This window comes from Nerophis lumbriciformis, linkage group LG24 (assembly GCF_033978685.3).
Source record: "Nerophis lumbriciformis linkage group LG24, RoL_Nlum_v2.1, whole genome shotgun sequence".
In the NCBI taxonomy this organism is placed as follows: Eukaryota; Metazoa; Chordata; class Actinopteri; order Syngnathiformes; family Syngnathidae; genus Nerophis; species Nerophis lumbriciformis.
In genome coordinates this window covers 37,855,001-37,872,552 of record NC_084571.2, presented here as the reverse complement: position 1 = coordinate 37,872,552, position 17,552 = coordinate 37,855,001, and the positions used below count along the sequence as shown (strand labels likewise).

At 36.2% G+C, this 17,552-nt stretch overlaps 1 protein-coding gene across 1 annotated transcript in view; it reads left to right on the top strand.

Annotated features, from left to right (window-relative positions):
* angptl6 (angiopoietin-like 6) overlaps nt 1-17,552 on the top strand; it is a 94,085-nt gene that overhangs the window by 59,679 nt on the left and 16,854 nt on the right. The window contains exons 3-5 of the mRNA XM_061982069.1: nt 8,279-8,720; nt 15,059-15,196; nt 15,382-15,580. Of these exons, the coding sequence (XP_061838053.1) occupies nt 8,289-8,720; nt 15,059-15,196; nt 15,382-15,580 (769 nt within the window). The 5' untranslated portion in view covers nt 8,279-8,288. The remainder of the gene's footprint in view (nt 1-8,278; nt 8,721-15,058; nt 15,197-15,381; nt 15,581-17,552) is intronic.

Genomic DNA, 17,552 nt, shown 5'->3' with positions numbered 1-17,552 from the left:
TTTTCATTAAAAAACTTTTTCTGCAAGTAAAAAAAATAATTTTCTTTAATAAAAAAAAGATTCGCAAGTAAAACAAACAATTTTCTTTCATTTAAAAACCTCTTCTGCAAGTAAACATTTTTTTTCTTTAATGAAAAAAAGACTCGCAATTAAAAACAACAATTTTCTTTGAAAAAAACCGATTGAGTATGAAAACATTTTTTTAATTAAAAAAAGATTTGCAAGATTTGCACAATTTTCTTTGAAAAAAAATTATTTTTGAGATAAAAACAACTTTCTTTAATTGAAAAAACCTTTTCTGCAAGTAAAAACACAATTTTTCTTTTATTAAAAAAAAAAGATTCGCAAGTAAAACAAACAATTTTCTTTTAATTAAAAAACCTTTTCTGCAAGTAAAAAAAACAATTTTATTTAATAAAAAAAAGACTTGCAATAAAAAAAACAATTTTCTTTGAAAAAAAACGATTGAGTATGAAAACATTTTTTTAATTAAAATAAGATTTGCAAGATTTGCACAATTTTCTTTGAAAAAAAATGATTTTTGAGATAAAAACAATTTTCTTTAATTAAAAAACCTTTTCTGCAAGTAAAAACACAATTTTTCTTTTATTAAAAAAAAAGATTCGCAAGTAAAACAAACAATTTTATTTAATTAAAAAACCTTTTCTGCAAGTAAAAAAAAAATTCTTTATTGAAAAAAAAGACTCGCAATTAAAAACAACAATTTTCTTTGAAAAAAAACGATTGAGTATGAAAACATTTTTTTAATTAAAAAAAGATTTGCAAGATTTGCACAATTTTCTTTGAAAAAAAATTATTTTTGAGTATAAAAACAATTTTCTTTAATTAAAAAACCTTTTCTGCAAGTAAAAACACAATTTTTCTTTTATTTAAAAAAAAGATTCGCAAGTTATACAAACCATTTTTTTTCATTAAAAAACTTTTTCTGCAAGTAAAAAAAAAAAATTTCTTTAATAAAAAAAAGATTCGCAAGTAAAACAAACAATTTTCTTTCATTTAAAAACCTCTTCTGCAAGTAAACATTTTTTTCTTTAATGAAAAAAAAGACTCGCAATTAAAAACAAAAATTTCCTTTGAAAAAAAACGATTCAGTATGAAAACATTTTTTTAATTAAAAAAAGATTTGCAAGATTTGCACAATTTTCTTTGAAATGTTTTTATTTTTGAGTATAAAAACAATTTTCTTTAATTAAAAAACCTTTTCTGCATGTAAAAACACAATTTTTCTTTAATTAAAAAAAAGATTCGCAAGTAAAACAAACAATTTTCTTTTAATTAAAAAACCTTTTCTGCAAGTAAAAAAACAATTTTCTTTAATGAAAAAAAAGACTCGCAATTAAAAAAAACAATTTTCTTTGAAAAAAAACGTTTGAGTATGAAAACATTTTTTTAATTAAAAAAAGATTTGCAAGATTTGCACAATTTTCTTTGAAAAAAAATGATTTTTGAGATAAAAACAACTTTCTTTAATTGAAAAAACCTTTTCTGGAAGTAAAAACACAATTTTTCTTTTATTAAAAAAAAAAAGATTCGCAAGTAAAACAAACAATTTTCTTTTAATTAAAAAACCTTTTCTGCAAGTAAAAAAAACAATTTTATTTAATTAAAAAAAGACTTGCAATAAAAAAAACTATTTTCTTAGAAAAAAAAAACGATTGAGTATGAAAACATTTTTTTAATTAAAAAAAGATTTGCACAAATTTTTCTTTGAAAAAAAATGATTTTTTAGTATAAAACAATTTTCTTTAATTAAAAAACCTTTTCTGCAAGTAAAAACACAATTTTTCTTTTATTAAAAAAAAAATTTGCAAGTAAAACAAACAATTTTCTTTTAATTAAAAAACCTTTTCTGCAAGTAAAAAAACAATTTTATTTAATAAAAAAAAAGACTTGCAACTTAAAAAAAAACAATTTTCTTTGAAAAAAAACGGAGTATGAAAACATTTTTTTTAATTAAAAAAAGATTTGCAAGTTAAAACACAATTTTCTTTAAAAAAAATAACTTTTGTGAGTATAAAAACTATTTTCTTTAATTAAAAAAACAATCGGCCGTTTGATTTTTTATATGATTTTTTTTTTACCATAAAATGGTGATTTTGTTATTATTTGATCCAAAATCATTCTCAAAACATTTAGAACAGCTTGTTTCTTTTGTCCACCATGTTGTTTTTGTAAACAGGGGTGCCAAATTGGGATTGGGTTTTTTTTACGGCGTTGTCTTGGTGGGTTCAGATGCGAGAACCAGGTCGGGTTGTGTTGATTCTGCCCGCCTGTTGTTGACGTTAGCTCCTCCCCTGTGGGTCGGTCTGGGCAAATTGTGTTTGTTTGTCACTTGGCGAGGAAAACATGTGGTCAGCACTCAGCCAGTGTGTACTTTTTTTTTTAAACCTTCCAAAATGGTCCCTGATTCATTACAAAACAAAACAAAAAATGTTGTTGCTAAGCAAAATTGGGGCACAATTATTTGTGTCTCATTGGCCGATGAAAAACATTGACAAACTGCTTTTAGTTGAGATAATAATGAGTCATATATTGGAATATGGGATCCATTATTTACATTTGTTTTAACTATTAAATGTTATAGTATTTTGGTATTGTTGTGTATTGTTTTGCCGGATTGATTAATTAAAAAAACAAAAAAAACATTGATAAACCAGATAAGGCAATTCCTGAAGGAATTGCGTGTGAATGCTTCAATGCTGATGTTGAACTGAAATCCTGGAATTTTTTTATAATTGTTGAAGTAGAGCACACAATTCCTAAACAGGTTGAATATTTTGGAGTTGGAAGGGTTTGAATCAGATAAAAAATGTGGGAATTGTGGAACTTTGAAGAATGTCCCATTGTTTTCAATGGAAATTTCCCCAAAATTTGGGAATTTCGAGAAAAGCGGGAATTTTTATTTGAATTTCCAGAATGGTGGAATGTGTTGAAGGTGGAATGGTTTGAACTGGTTGAAAAGTGTGGAAATGGTGGAAGTTTGAAAAGTGGCCAATTCATTTTGAATGGAAACAATGTCCCGGAACACAAGATCTGGTAATTTTTGGAATTTGTCAAGGGAAAGCCCGCGATTTCTGAATAAGCTGAACGGTTTGAAGTTAGAATGGTTTGAATGGGGTGAAAAATGTGGGAATTGGGGAACTTTGAAGAATGTCCCATTGATTTCAATGGAAATTTCCCCAAAATTTGGGAATTTCGGGAAAAGCGGGAATTTTTTTAGTCTGAATTAGTTGAATTGGTTGATGTTGGAATTTTTTAAATCGGCCGAGAAATGTTGAAGCAGGAACATTTTTAATTGGAATTTTGAGAAAACAGGGATTTTTTCCAGTTCGAAAAATAACTTGTTTGGACGGTGGAACGGTTGAATTGCGTTGAAAAATGTGGAAGGAGTAGTCGCCAGAGAAAAGGGTGGAAATAGGGCTTTGGAAAAGCAGGAATTCTGGAAAATCCTTGAATTTTTTTTAACTTGAAAAAATTATAGTTTGAATTTCCAGGATGGTGGAATGTGTTGAAGGTGGAATGGTTTGAATCGAGTGAAAAATGTGGAAATGGTGGAGGTTTAAAAAATGGCCAATTCATTTTGAATGGGAAAAATGGCCCGGAAAAGCTGGAATTCTGGGAAATCTGGGAATTTTTGGAATTTGTCAAGGGAAAGCCTGCGATTCCTGAAGAGGCTGAACAGTTTGAAGTTGGAACGCTTTGAATCGGGTGAAAAATGTGGAAGGTAGAGCGTGCCAAAATCTGGAGAAGAAGAAGAAGAAACTTAATAAATAGATGAATTTTGGTGTAGAAAACCAAATGTATAAAATGTAATAAAGGCTCCTCAGTTTTATATTGGCTCTTAATTAGTCATTATTAAGTACTTATTAATGCCTTATTCTGCATGGCCTTATTATACAACCAGTCTTCCCTCAATAACCTCAGAATTATTGCTTATTAGTAACCCTAACCCTAACATGTTCCCCTAGTGTGCAAATAACTCTAAATGAAGTCTTTGTTACTTTGATAAGAAACTAATTGATGGTGGATATGTTCCCCGTACACTCTTAGAAATAAGGGTTCTTCTACAAGGGCTGAGGTTCTAACTGGAACCATTTGCTTCTGAAAAACCCTTTCCCGAAGAAAGGGTGTTTCAAGGGTTCTTGGTAACGCTAATGGTTCCAGTAAGAACCATTTTGATCCAGAGAACCCTTGAAAACCCCTTTTCTGAATAATTGGTTTTAAAAGGGTTCTCACTAACACTAAGGGTTCCAGTAAGAACTATTTTGATCCAGAGAACCGTTTTTGGAAGAAATAATTCTTCAGGGATTGTTGAAAGCATGGGTAAGATCCTGTGTCACCAGGGACATACTTCCTGATAACATTTGCCAATAATGGTGCCTATCTTTAAATAAATGTTTTTCTCATTAAAATGTTTTGAATGTTTGTTCAATGTCAACATGATAAATGACCACAATATAATATGAACTAAACTGATCTGTAGAATACAATATGGTTCTTTATAGAACCCTCAGAAGACAAGACGGTTATCGGTGAAAACCTTAGAAAAGGGATGTTTTTAGAACCCCCTGTGTCAGATCTAGATGAAACCCTTGAAACATGAAAGAGTTCTTTGTGGAACTCCCTGTGTGAGTTCTAGATGAAACCCTTGAAACATGAAAGAGTTCTTGGTGGAACTCCCTGTGTCAGGTCTAGATGAAACCCTTGAAACATGAAAGAGTTCTTTGTGGAACTCCCTGTGTCAGGTCTAGATGAAACCCTTGAAACATGAAAGAGTTCTTTGTGGAACTCCCTGTGTCAGGTCTAGATGAAACCCTTGAAACATGAAAGAGTTCTTTGTGGAACTCCCTGTGTCAGGTCTAGATGAAAACCTTGAAACATGAAAGAGTTCTTTGTGGAACTCCCTGTGTCAGGTCTAGATGAAACCCTTGAAACATGAAAGGGTTCTTGGTGGAACTCCCTGTGTCAGGTCTAGATGAAACCCTTGAAACATGAAAGGGTTCTTAGTGGAACTCCCTGTGTCAGGTCTAGATGAAACCCTTGAAACATGAAAGAGTTCTTTGTGGAACTCCCTGTGTCAGGTCTAGATGAAACCCTTGAAACATGAAAGAGTTCTTTGTGGAACTCCCTGTGTCAGGTCTAGATGAAACCCTTGAAACATGAAAGGGTTCTTAGTGGAACTCCCTGTGTCAGGTCTAGATGAAACCCTTGAAACATGAAAGAGTTCTTTGTGGAACTCCCTGTGTCAGGTCTAGATGAAACCCTTGAAACATGAAAGAGTTCTTTGTGGAACTCCCTGTGTCAGGTCTAGATGAAACCCTTGAAACATGAAAGAGTTCTTTGTGGAACTCCCTGTGTGAGTTCTAGATGAAACCCTTGAAACATGAAAGGGTTCTTAGTGGAACTCCCTGTGTCAGGTCTAGATGAAACCCTTGAAACATGAAAGAGTTCTTTGTGGAACTCCCTGTGTCAGGTCTAGATGAAACCCTTGAAACATGAAAGAGTTCTTTGTGGAACTCCCTGTGTCAGGTCTAGATGAAACCCTTGAAACATGAAAGGGTTCTTTGTGGAACTCCCTGTGTCAGGTCTAGATGAAACCCTTGAAACATGAAAGGGTTCTTAGTGGAACTCCCTGTGTCAGGTCTAGATGAAACCCTTGAAACATGAAAGGGTTCTTAGTGGAACTCCCTGTGTCAGGTCTAGATGAAACCCTTGAAACATGAAAGGGTTCTTAGTGGAACTCCCTGTGTCAGGTCTAGATGAAACCCTTGAAACATGAAAGGGTTCTTAGTGGAACTCCCTGTGTCAGGTCTAGATGAAACCCTTGAAACATGAAAGAGTTCTTTGTGGAACTCCCTGTGTCAGGTCTAGATGAAACCCTTGAAACATGAAAGAGTTCTTTGTGGAACTCCCTGTGTCAGGTCTAGATGAAACCCTTGAAACATGAAATAGTTCTTTGTGGAACTCCCTGTGTCAGGTCTAGATGAAACCCTTGAAACATGAAAGAGTTCTTTGTGGAACTCCCTGTGTCAGGTCTAGATGAAACCCTTGAAACATGAAATAGTTCTTTGTGGAACTCCCTGTGTCAGGTCTAGATGAAACCCTTGAAACATGAAAGAGTTCTTTGTGGAACTCCCTGTGTGAGTTCTAGATGAAACCCTTGAAACATGAAAGGGTTCTTAGTGGAACTCCCTGTGTCAGGTCTAGATGAAACCCTTGAAACATGAAAGAGTTCTTTGTGGAACTCCCTGTGTCAGGTCTAGATGAAACCCTTGAAACATGAAAGAGTTCTTTGTGGAACTCCCTGTGTCAGGTCTAGATGAAACCCTTGAAACATGAAAGGGTTCTTTGTGGAACTCCCTGTGTCAGGTCTAGATGAAACCCTTGAAACATGAAAGGGTTCTTAGTGGAACTCCCTGCATGGGTTCTTTGTAGAACCTCTCATGGGGGTTCTGGGTGGAACCTTACACACACAGTTCTAGGTAGAACCCTCCAAAAGGGTTCCAGGTGGAACCTTTATAAAAAGGTTCTACCTGGAGCCAAAAAGGGTTCTCCTATGAGGACGAGCCGAAGAACCATATACAGGTAAAAGCCAGTAAATTAGAATATTTTGAAAAACTTGATTTAATTCAGTAATTGCATTCAAAAGGTGTAACTTGTACATTATATTTATTCATTGCACACAGACTGATGCATTCAAATGTTTATTTCATTTAATTTTGATGATTTGAAGTGGCAACAAATGAAAATCCAAAATTCCGTGTGTCACAAAATTAGAATATTACTTAAGGCTAATACAAAAAAGGGATTTTTAGAAATGTTGGCCAACTGAAAAGTATGAAAATGAAAAATATGAGCATGTACAATACTCAATACTTGGTTGGAGCTCCTTTTGCCTCAATTACTGCGTTAATGCGGCGTGGCATGGAGTCGATGAGTTTCTGGCACTGCTCAGGTGTTATGAGAGCCCAGGTTGCTCTGATAGTGGCCTTCAACTCTTCTGCGTTTTTGGGTCTGGCATTCTGCATCTTCCTTTTCACAATACCCCACAGATTTTCTATGGGGCTAAGGTCAGGGGAGTTGGCGGGCCAATTTAGAACAGAAATACCATGGTCCGTAAACCAGGCACGGGTAGATTTTGCGCTGTGTGCAGGCGCCAAGTCCTGTTGGAACTTGAAATCTCCATCTCCATAGAGCAGGTCAGCAGCAGGAAGCATGAAGTGCTCTAAAACTTGCAGGTAGACGGCTGCGTTGACCCTGGATCTCAGGAAACAGAGTGGACCGACACCAGCAGATGACATGGCACCCCAAACCATCACTGATGGTGGAAACTTTACACTAGACTTCAGGCAACGTGGATCCTGTGCCTCTCCTGTCTTCCTCCAGACTCTGGGACCTCGATTTCCAAAGGAAATGCAAAATTTGCATGGTTGGGTGATGGTTTGGGGTGCCATGTCATCTGCTGGTGTCGGTCCACTCTGTTTCCTGAGATCCAGGGTCAACGCAGCCGTATACCAGCAAGTTTTAGAGCACTTCATGCTTCCTGCTGCTGACCTGCTCTATGGAGATGGAGATTTCAAGTTCCAACAGGACTTGGCGCCTGCACACAGCGCAAAATCTACCCGTGCCTGGTTTACGGACCATGGTATTTCTGTTCGAAATTGGCCCGCCAACTCCCCTGACCTTAGCCCCATAGAAAATCTGTGGGGTATTGTGAAAAGGAAGATGCAGAATGCCAGACCCAAAAACGCAGAAGAGTTGAAGGCCACTATCAGAGCAACCTGGGCTCTCATAACACCTGAGCAGTGCCAGAAACTCATCGACTCCATGCCACGCCGCATTAACGCAGTAATTGAGGCAAAAGGAGCTCCAACCAAGTATTGAGTATTGTACATGCTCATATTTTTCATTTTCATACTTTTCAGTTGGCCAACATTTCTAAAAATCCCTTTTTTGTATTAGCCTTAAGTAATATTCTAATTTTGTGACACACGGAATTTTGGATTTTCATTTGTTGCCACTTCAAATCATCAAAATTAAATGAAATAAACATTTGAATGCATCAGTCTGTGTGCAATGAATAAATATAATGTACAAGTTACACCTTTTGAATGCAATTACTGAAATAAATCAAGTTTTTCAAAATATTCTAATTTACTGGCTTTTACCTGTATGGTTCTACTTAGCACTTTTATTTCAAAGAGTGTACTGAAGTGTTACCAAAGAATCTAATCTTGTTTTGTTGTCTTTCTGCCAGTCTTCCAAAGATGGACCTCACACCGGCCGTGATTCTTCTTCTGACATTAATGGTGGGCTCCAAAGGCGAGTTCAAAGACAAACATCCCTCAAGTACCGCAGAGGGCAAAGGCAGCCGCTGCTCCTACACCTTCATCGTTCCCCAGCAAAAACTATCGGGGGCATTATGCTTGGAAACGAAGGCGGCCGCCAACCAGTCGGAGGTGGCCACGCTGCAGGCGGAGCTCAAACGTCAGCAGGAGCAGCTGGAGAGCCTGCAGGCCTCGCTGCAGCAGGACGGGAGCTTGGCCATGGAGGTCAGAGCCCTGCGCAAGGAGAGCAGCAGCATGAACTCCCGCATCGCTCAGCTCTACGGCCAGCTGCTGATGGAGGTCTTGCACAAGAAAGACCACGCTCTGGAGCAGCGCAGGGTGGAGAACCTCCTGCTGAACGCCACAACGCATGTATGTACAGTCCTGGTCAGAAGTTTACACTCTTAGAAATAAAAGTGCTAAGTAGAACCATATAAGGTTCTTCTGCTCGTCCTCATAGGAGAACCCTTTTTGGCTCCAGGTAGAACCTTTTTATAAAGGTTCCACCTGGAACCCTTTTGGAGGGTTCTACCTAGAACTGTGTGTGTAAGGTTCCACCCAGAACCCCCCATGAGAGGTTCTACAAAGAACCCACGCAGGGAGTTCCACCAAGAACCCTTTCATGTTTCAAGGGTTTCATCTAGAACCCACACAGGGAGTTCCACTAAGAACCCTTTTGTATTTCAAGACTTTCATCTAGAACCCACGCAGGGAGTTCCACTAAGAACCCTTTCGTATTTCAAGGGTTTCATTTAGAACCCACACAGGGAGTTCCACTAAGAACCCTTTCGTTTGTCAAGGGTTTCATCTAGAACCCATGCAGGGAGTTCCACTAAGAACCCTTTCATGTTTCAAGGGTTTCATCTAGAACCCACACGGGAGTTCCACAAAGAACTCTTTCATGTTTCAAGGGTTTCATCTAGACCTGACACAGGGGGTTCTAAAAACATCCCTTTTCAAAGGTTTTCACCGATAACCGTCTTGTCTTCTGAGGGTTCTATAAAGAACCATATTGTATTCTACAGATCAGTTTAGTTCATATTACATTGTGGTCATTTATCATGTTGACATTGAACAAACATTCAAAACATTTTAATGAGAAAAACATTTATTTAAAGATAGGCACCATTATTGGCAAATGTTATCAGGAAGTATGTCCCTGGTGACACAGGATCTTACCCATGCTTTCAACAATCCCTGAAGAACTCTTTCTTCCAAAAACGGTTCTCTGGATCAAAATAGTTCTTACTGGAACCCTTAGTGTTAGTGAGAACCCTTTTAAAACCAATTATTCAGAAAAGGGGTTTTAAAGGGTTCTCTGGATCAAAATGGTTCTTACTGGAACCATTAGCGTTACCAAGAACCCTTGAAAAACCCTTTCTTCGGGAAAGGGTTTTTCAGAAGCAAATGGTTCCAGTTAGAACCTCAGCCCTTGTAGAAGAACCCTTTTAGAACCCTTATTTCTAAGAGTGTACATACATTGCAAACCATTGCATCTAATAGAGAATGTCTCATTTAAAAAAAAATCAAAATGAGGGTGGTCCCAAAAAGGAGAGATTTTTCAAATTGACTGTGTGTCGGTTTTAAAAGTGCTCCGTCTCTGGTCAACATATGAAATAACAAGTGTGTGTAAACAATTTAATTGCTCCCCCTCTGGCCAACATATATAATAACAAGTGTGTGTAAAAACTTTAAATGTGGCCCCATTGGCCAAAATAAAATAAAAAAACATATATATAGAGAGACATACTGTAATAACGAAGTAAATAATGAAGATTAAAACCAATTACTAACAAAAAATTCAGATTTTTTTATCTTACTAAAAGCAGTATTTTTCTCACAATGTGTCGACTTTTTTCCTATAAAATTGGCAAACATTTCTCATTCTTTCTGTTATATTGCAATATTTCTCATAAAATTATTACTTTTTAATGCAAAATGGTGACATTTGTCATGTAAAATTCCGACTTTTATCACAATATTGCCAATTTTTTTTGTTGTTCTTGTAAAACAGTGACATTTTTTTGAGTAAAATTATGACTTTTGTCATAATTTTGCCAAGTGAAATTCTGATTATTATTACAAGTTTTCTTATAAAATTGTTTACATACACATGTCCCTAGTTTTCTGACATGGACTTGTTTCTTTAGCATTGTCCACACGTTTAAGTCAGGACTTTGCGAAGGCCATTCCAAAAACTTCATTCTAGCCTGATTTAGCCATTCCTTTACCACTTTTGAGGTGTGTTTGGGGTCATTGTCCTGTTGGAACACCCAACTGCGCCCAAGACCCAACCTCCGGGCTGATGATTTTAGCTTGTGCTGAAGAATTTGGAGGTAAGGACCGAAATCATGGTCCCAATACGGAAAACCATTGCATCTAATAGAGAATGTCTCATTTAAAAAAAAAAAAAAATCAAAATGAGAGTGGTCCCAAAAAGGAGAGATTTTTCAAATTGACTGTGTGTCGGTTTTAAAAGTGCTCCGCCTCTGGTCAACATATGAAATAACAAGTGTGTGTAAACAATTTAAGTGCTCCCCCTCTGGCCAACATATATAATAACAAGTGTGTGTAAAAACTTTAAATGTGGCCCCATTGGCCAAAATAATTAAAAAAAAAAACATATATATAGAGAGATATACTGTAATAACGGAGTAAATAATGAAGATTAAAACCAATTATTAACAAAAAATTCCAAACATTTTTTCTTACTAAAAGCAGTATTTTTCTCACAATGTGTCTACTTTTTTCCTATAAAATTGGCAAAAATGTCTCATTCTTTCTGTTATATTGCAATATTTCTCGTAAAATTATTACTTTTTAATGCAAAATGGTGACATTTGTCATGTAAAATACCGACTTTTATCACAATATCGCCAATTTTTTTGTTGTTCTTTTAAAACAGTGAGAATTTTTTGAGCAAAATTATGACTTTTGTCATAATTTTGCCAAGTGAAATTCTGATTATTATTACAAGTTTTCTTATAAAATTGTTGACATACACATGTCCCTTGGCAAGTTTCACTGCAATTTGGCCACAATACCCAGCAATATGTTTGGAGGAGAAAAGGTGAGGCCTTTAATCCCAGGAAAACCATTCCTATTGTCAAGCATGGTGGTGGTAGTATTATGCTCTGGGCCTGTTTTGCTGCCAATGGAACTAGTGCTTTACAGAGAGTAAATGGGACAATGAAAAAGGAGGATTACCTCCAAATTCTTCAGGACAAGCTAAAATCATCAGCCCGGAGGTTGGGTCTTGGGCGCAGTTGGGTGTTCCAACAGGACAATGACCCCAAACACACCTCAAAAGTGGTAAAGGAATAGCTAAATCAGGCTAGAATGAAGGTTTTAGAATGGCCTTCCCAAAGTCCTGACTTAAACATGTGGACAATGCTGAAGAAACAAGTCCATGTCAGGAAAACCAACACATTTAGCTGAACTGCACCAATTTTGTCAAGAAGAGTGGTCAAAAATCCAAACAGAAGCTTGTGGATGTCTACCAAAAGCGCCTTATTGCAGGTAAACTTGCCAAGGGACATGTGTATGTACACAATTTTATAAGAAAACTTGGCAATATTATAATAATAATCAGAATTTCACTTGGCAAAATTATAACAAAAGTCATAATTTTACTCAAAAAAATGTCACTGTTTTACAAGAACAACAAAAAGATTGGCGATATTGTGATAAAAGTCGGAATTTTACATGACAAATGTCACCATTTTGCATTAAAAAGTAATCATTTTACGAGAAATATTGCAATATAACAGAAAGAATGAGAAATTTTTGCCAATTTTATAGGAAAAAAGTCGACACTGTGAGAAAAATACTGCTTTTAGTAAGAATTTTTTTTTTGAATTTTTTGTTAGTAATTGGTTTTAATCTTCATTATTTACTTCGTTATTACAGTATATCTCTCTATATATATGTATTTTTTTTATTATTTTGGCCAATGGGGCCACATTTAAAGTTTTTACACACACTTGTTATTTCATATGTTGGCCAGAGGGGGAGCACTTAAATTGTTTACACACACTTGTTATTTCATATGTTGACCAGAGGCGGAGCACTTTTAAAAGCGACACACAGTCAATTTGAAAAATCTCTCCTTTTTGGGACCACCCTCATTTTGATTTTTTTTTTTTTAAATGAGACATTCTCTATTAGATGCAATGGTTTTCCGTATTGGGACCATGATTTCGGTCCTTACCTCCAAATTCTTCAGGACAAGCTAAAATCATCAGCCCGGAGGTTGGGTCTTGGGCGCAGTTGGGTGTTCCAACAGGACAATGACCCCAAACACACCTCAAAAGTGGTAAAGGAATGGCTAAATCAGGCTAGAATGAAGTTTTTAGAATGGCCTTCCCAAAGTCCTGACTTAAACGTGTGGACAATGCTGAAGAAACAAGTCCATGTCAGAAAAGCAACACATTTAGCTGAATTGCACCAATTTAGTCAAGAGGAGTGGTCAAAAATTCAAGCAGAAGCTTGTGGATGTCTACCAAAAGCGCCTTATTGCAGGTAAACTTGCCAAGGGACATGTGTATGTAAACAATTTTATAAGAAAATAATCAGAATTTCACTTGGCAAAATTATGACAAAAGTCATAATTTTACTCAAAACAATGTCACTGTTTTACAAGAACAACAAAAAGATTGGTGATATTGTGATAAAAGTCGGAATTTTACATGACAAATGTCACCATTTTGCATTAAAAAGTAATCATTTTACGAGAAAATATTGCAATATAACAGAAAGAATGAGAATTTTTTGCCAATTTTATAGGAAAAAAGTCGACACATTGTGAGAAAAATACTGCTTTTAGTAAGAAATTTTTTTTTGAATTTTTTGTTAATAATTGGTTTTAATCTTCATTATTTACTTCGTTATTACAGTATATCTCTCTATATATATGTATTTTTTTTATTATTTTGGCCAATGGGGCCACATTTAAAGTTTTTACACACACTTGTTATTTCATATGTTGACCAGAGGCGGAGCACTTTTAAAACCGACACACAGTCAATTTGAAAAATCCCTCCTTTTTGGGACCACCCTCATTTTGATTTTTTTTTTTTTAAATGAGACATTCTCTATTAGATGCAATGGTTTTCCGTATTGGGACCATGATTTCGGTCCTTACCTCCAAATTCTTCAGGACAAGCTAAAATCATCAGCCCGGAGGTTGGGTCTTGGACGCAGTTGGGTGTTGACTCCAAACACACGTCAAAAGTGGTAAAGGAATGGATAAATCAGGCTAGAATGAAGGTTTTAGAATGGCCTTCCCAAAGTCCTGACAATGTGGACAATGCTGAAGAAACAAGTCCATGTCAGAAAAGCAACACATTTAGCTGAACTGCACCAATTTTGTCAAGAGGAGTGGTCAAAAATCCAAGCAGAAGCTTGTGGATGGCTACCAAAAGCGCCTTATTGCAGGTAAACTTGCCAAGGGACATGTGTATGTAAACAATTTTATAAGAAAACTTGTAATAATAATCAGAATTTCACTTGGCAAAATTATGACAAAAGTCATAATTTTGCTCAAAAAAATGTCACTGTTTTACAAGAACAACAAAAAGATTGGCAATATTGTGATAAAAGTCGGAATTTTACATGACAAATGTCACCATTTTGCATTAAAAAGTAATCATTTTACGAGAAAATATTGCAATATAACAGAAAGAATGAGAAATTTTTGCCAATTTTATAGGGAAAAAGTCGACACATTGTGAGGAAAATACTGCTTTTAGTAAGAAAAAAAAATTCGAAATTTCTTGTTAGTAATTGGTTTTAATCTTCATTATTTACTTCGTTATTACATACAGTATGTCTCTCTATATATATGTATTTTTTTTTAAATTATTTTGGCCAATGGGGCCACATTTAAAGTTTTTACACACACTTGTTACTATATATGTTGGCCAGAGGGGGAGCACTTAAATTGTTTACACACACTTGTTATTTCATATGTTGACCATAGGCGGAGCACTTTTAAAACCGACACAAAGTCAATTTGAAAAATCCCTCCTTTTTGGGACCACCCTCATTTTGATTTTTTTTTTTTAAATGAGACATTTTCTATTAGATGCAATGGTTTTCCGTATTGGGACCATGATTTCGGTCCTTACCTCCAAATTCTTCAGGACAAGCTAAAATCATCAGCCCGGAGGTTGGGTCTTGGGCGCAGTTGGGTGTTGACTCCAAACACAGGTCAAAAGTGGTAAAGGAATGGCTAAATCAGGCTAGAATGAAGGTTTTAGAATGGCCTTCCCAAAGTCCTGACAATGTGGACAATGCTGAAGAAACAAGTCCATGTCAGAAAAGCAACACATTTAGCTGAACTGCAGCAATTTTGTGGTCAAGTGGTCAAGCAGAAGCTTGTGGATGGCTACCAAAAGCGCCTTATTGCCGGTAAACTTGCCAAGGGACATGTAAGCAAATATTAACATTGCTGTATGTATACTTTTGACCCAGTAGAGCCATAATAAATTCATAAAAGAAGCAAACTTCATAAATGTTTTTTGTGACCAACAAGTATGTGCTCCAATCACTACATCACAAAAATATAAGAGTTGTAGAAATGATTGGAAATTTAAGACCGCCATGACATGATGTTCTTTACAAGTGTATGTACACTTATGACCACGACTAAGTCCTTTTTGAGGTTAAAGAAAGCTTGCTAATGTCTGCTGCATCTGACCCGACATCAGGCGCTGCAGGTGTCCAGCAACTTCAGGGAGCTGGAGAAGAAGTATGGAGGCCTGACGGCCATGATGAGCTCTCACAGCCATTTGATCGCCCGCCTGGAGAAGCGGTGCCAATGCAGAGACTGCGGTCAGTCCGACCAGGTGAGAGGGGGTACTACACGCCCTGAAAATACACCTTTTTTTTTACCCTTTTTTTTACATTTAGGAACGTTAAAATTGAACAGTAAATAAAGGTTTTAAGGAATACATGATTACGATGACCGTGCATCTTCACAACCACATTGAGGACCTGACAATGTTGTTTGTCCTGCTTCTGCCCCGTGCAGGTGGTGGCGACCGACCCACCAAAAATCCACCCCGTTGTGCATCGTAATGACAGCTCTGAAATCAGTAACAATCTTCAAAGGGACCAAAGTGCTCCCCTGCAGCAGGACAACCCCGTAGGAGTGCACTCGAATGCTGTCACACCAGCCAGTCCTCCTACCAACCTTCCTGTCATTAGCTTCCCTGTCACCAAGACGCCAGGTATGTCAATCTCATGCTTGGATGCAAAAATGATCAGGGAACTGACACGTTTGGTTCTGTTTTTCCCTTACTGTAATACACTATATAAACAACTACCGTCATTTTTACGGTAAAAAAAAACAAAAACTGGCAGATCAATCGCCAGAATTTTTACTTAAAAAACAGTTGCTCTAGATCAGGGATGTCAAAGTGGTTTTCATTGAGGGCCACATCGCAGTTATGGTTGCCCTCAGAGGGCCGATTTTAACAATGAGTAATATATGAATATACATGTATATACCCTATTTTTCGGCTTATAAGTCGCTCCGGAGTATAAGTCGCACCGGCCGAAAATGCATAATAAAGAAGGAAAAAAACATATATAAGTCGCACTGGAGTATAAGTCCCATTTTTTTGGGGAAATGTATTTGATAAAAGCCAACAGCAAGAATAGACATTTGAAAGGCAATTTAAAATAAATCAAGAATAGTGAACAACAGGCTGAATAAGTGTACGTTATATGAGTTAGGGCTGCATGGGATTCTGGGTATTTGTCCTGTTGTGTTTATGTTGTGTTACGGTGCAGATGTTCTCCCGAAATGTGTTTGTCATTCTTGTTTGGTGTGGGTTCACAGTGTGGCGCATAAATAACCAACTGGTATGTTAACGTAACATATTATGGTAAGAGTCATTCAAATAACTATAACATATAGAACATGCTATACGTTTACCAAACAATCTGTCACTCCTAATCGCTAAATCCCATGAAATCTTATACGTCTAGTCTCTAGTGAATGAGATAAATAATAATATTTGATATTTTACGCTAATGTGTTAATCATTTCACACATAAGTCGCTCCTGAGTATAAGTCGCACCCAAACTATGAAAAAAACTGCGACTTATAGTCCGAAAAATACGGTACTTAGTTTATATTTTTATGTAATTTTTTTTATTTTGAGAGCTTTTAATATTTTGGATCAGGGGTGTCCAAACTTTTTGTAAAATATTATCATTAATAATTAGTGTCAACATTGCGTCGTTGTCACATTGCATGACATCTTTTTGCTCTTTTTTCTTACATTTTTACGGGTTTTTTCCCCAGCAATATAGTGTGGACCTTTTCCTGTAGGAAAATAATAATGGTAACAATAATAACAATAGTCTGTGATGAGGTGGCGACTTGTCCAGGGTGTACCCCGCCTTCCGCCCGAATGCAGCTGAGAACATCTGCACCTTAACACAACATAAACACGACAGAACAAACACCCAGAATCCCATGCAGCCCTGACTCTTCCGGGCTACATTATACACCCCTGCTACCACCAAACCCCGCCCCCACCCCAACCCTGCTCCCTCACACATCACCCCCCCCCCCCCCCCCCCCCGTGAATGAGATAAATAATATTATTTGATATTTTACACTAATGTGTTCATCATTTCACACATAAGTCGCACCTGAGTATAAGTCACACCCAAACTATGAAAAAAACTGTGACTTATAGTCCGAAAAATACGGTATTTTACGTGGCCCGCGAAAGCCTGGAAATAATATGCGTTAATAAAATCTTTTCTTACTAAATGTATTTGTTCTTCCCCCTTTTGACATTAAAAACCATGTACTGCATGCAATTGTATATATTTTCAAATTCAATATGATCAAAATCTGAATATTATGTTATCATGTATTCCAAAAAATATTTTTTGTTCAAATAAAGATAAATACTGTACTTAAATATCCATTTCACTGATGATTTAAAAAAAAAAGAATCAATCAAATTGTAGACAGTAAAATTGACAATAGATTTTACGGTTAAATTCCACCGACTGAGTTTATTACCAGAAAATCAACTTTGGTACTGTTTTTCTTCCATATGCAGTAAGACAGTAAAAGATAAAACAACTAACAAAAAAACATTAAAACAACAAGATTTTACGGTAAAAAAACAACAAAAAACTGACAGCTCTGTTGCTTGAATTTTACTGCTAAAAAC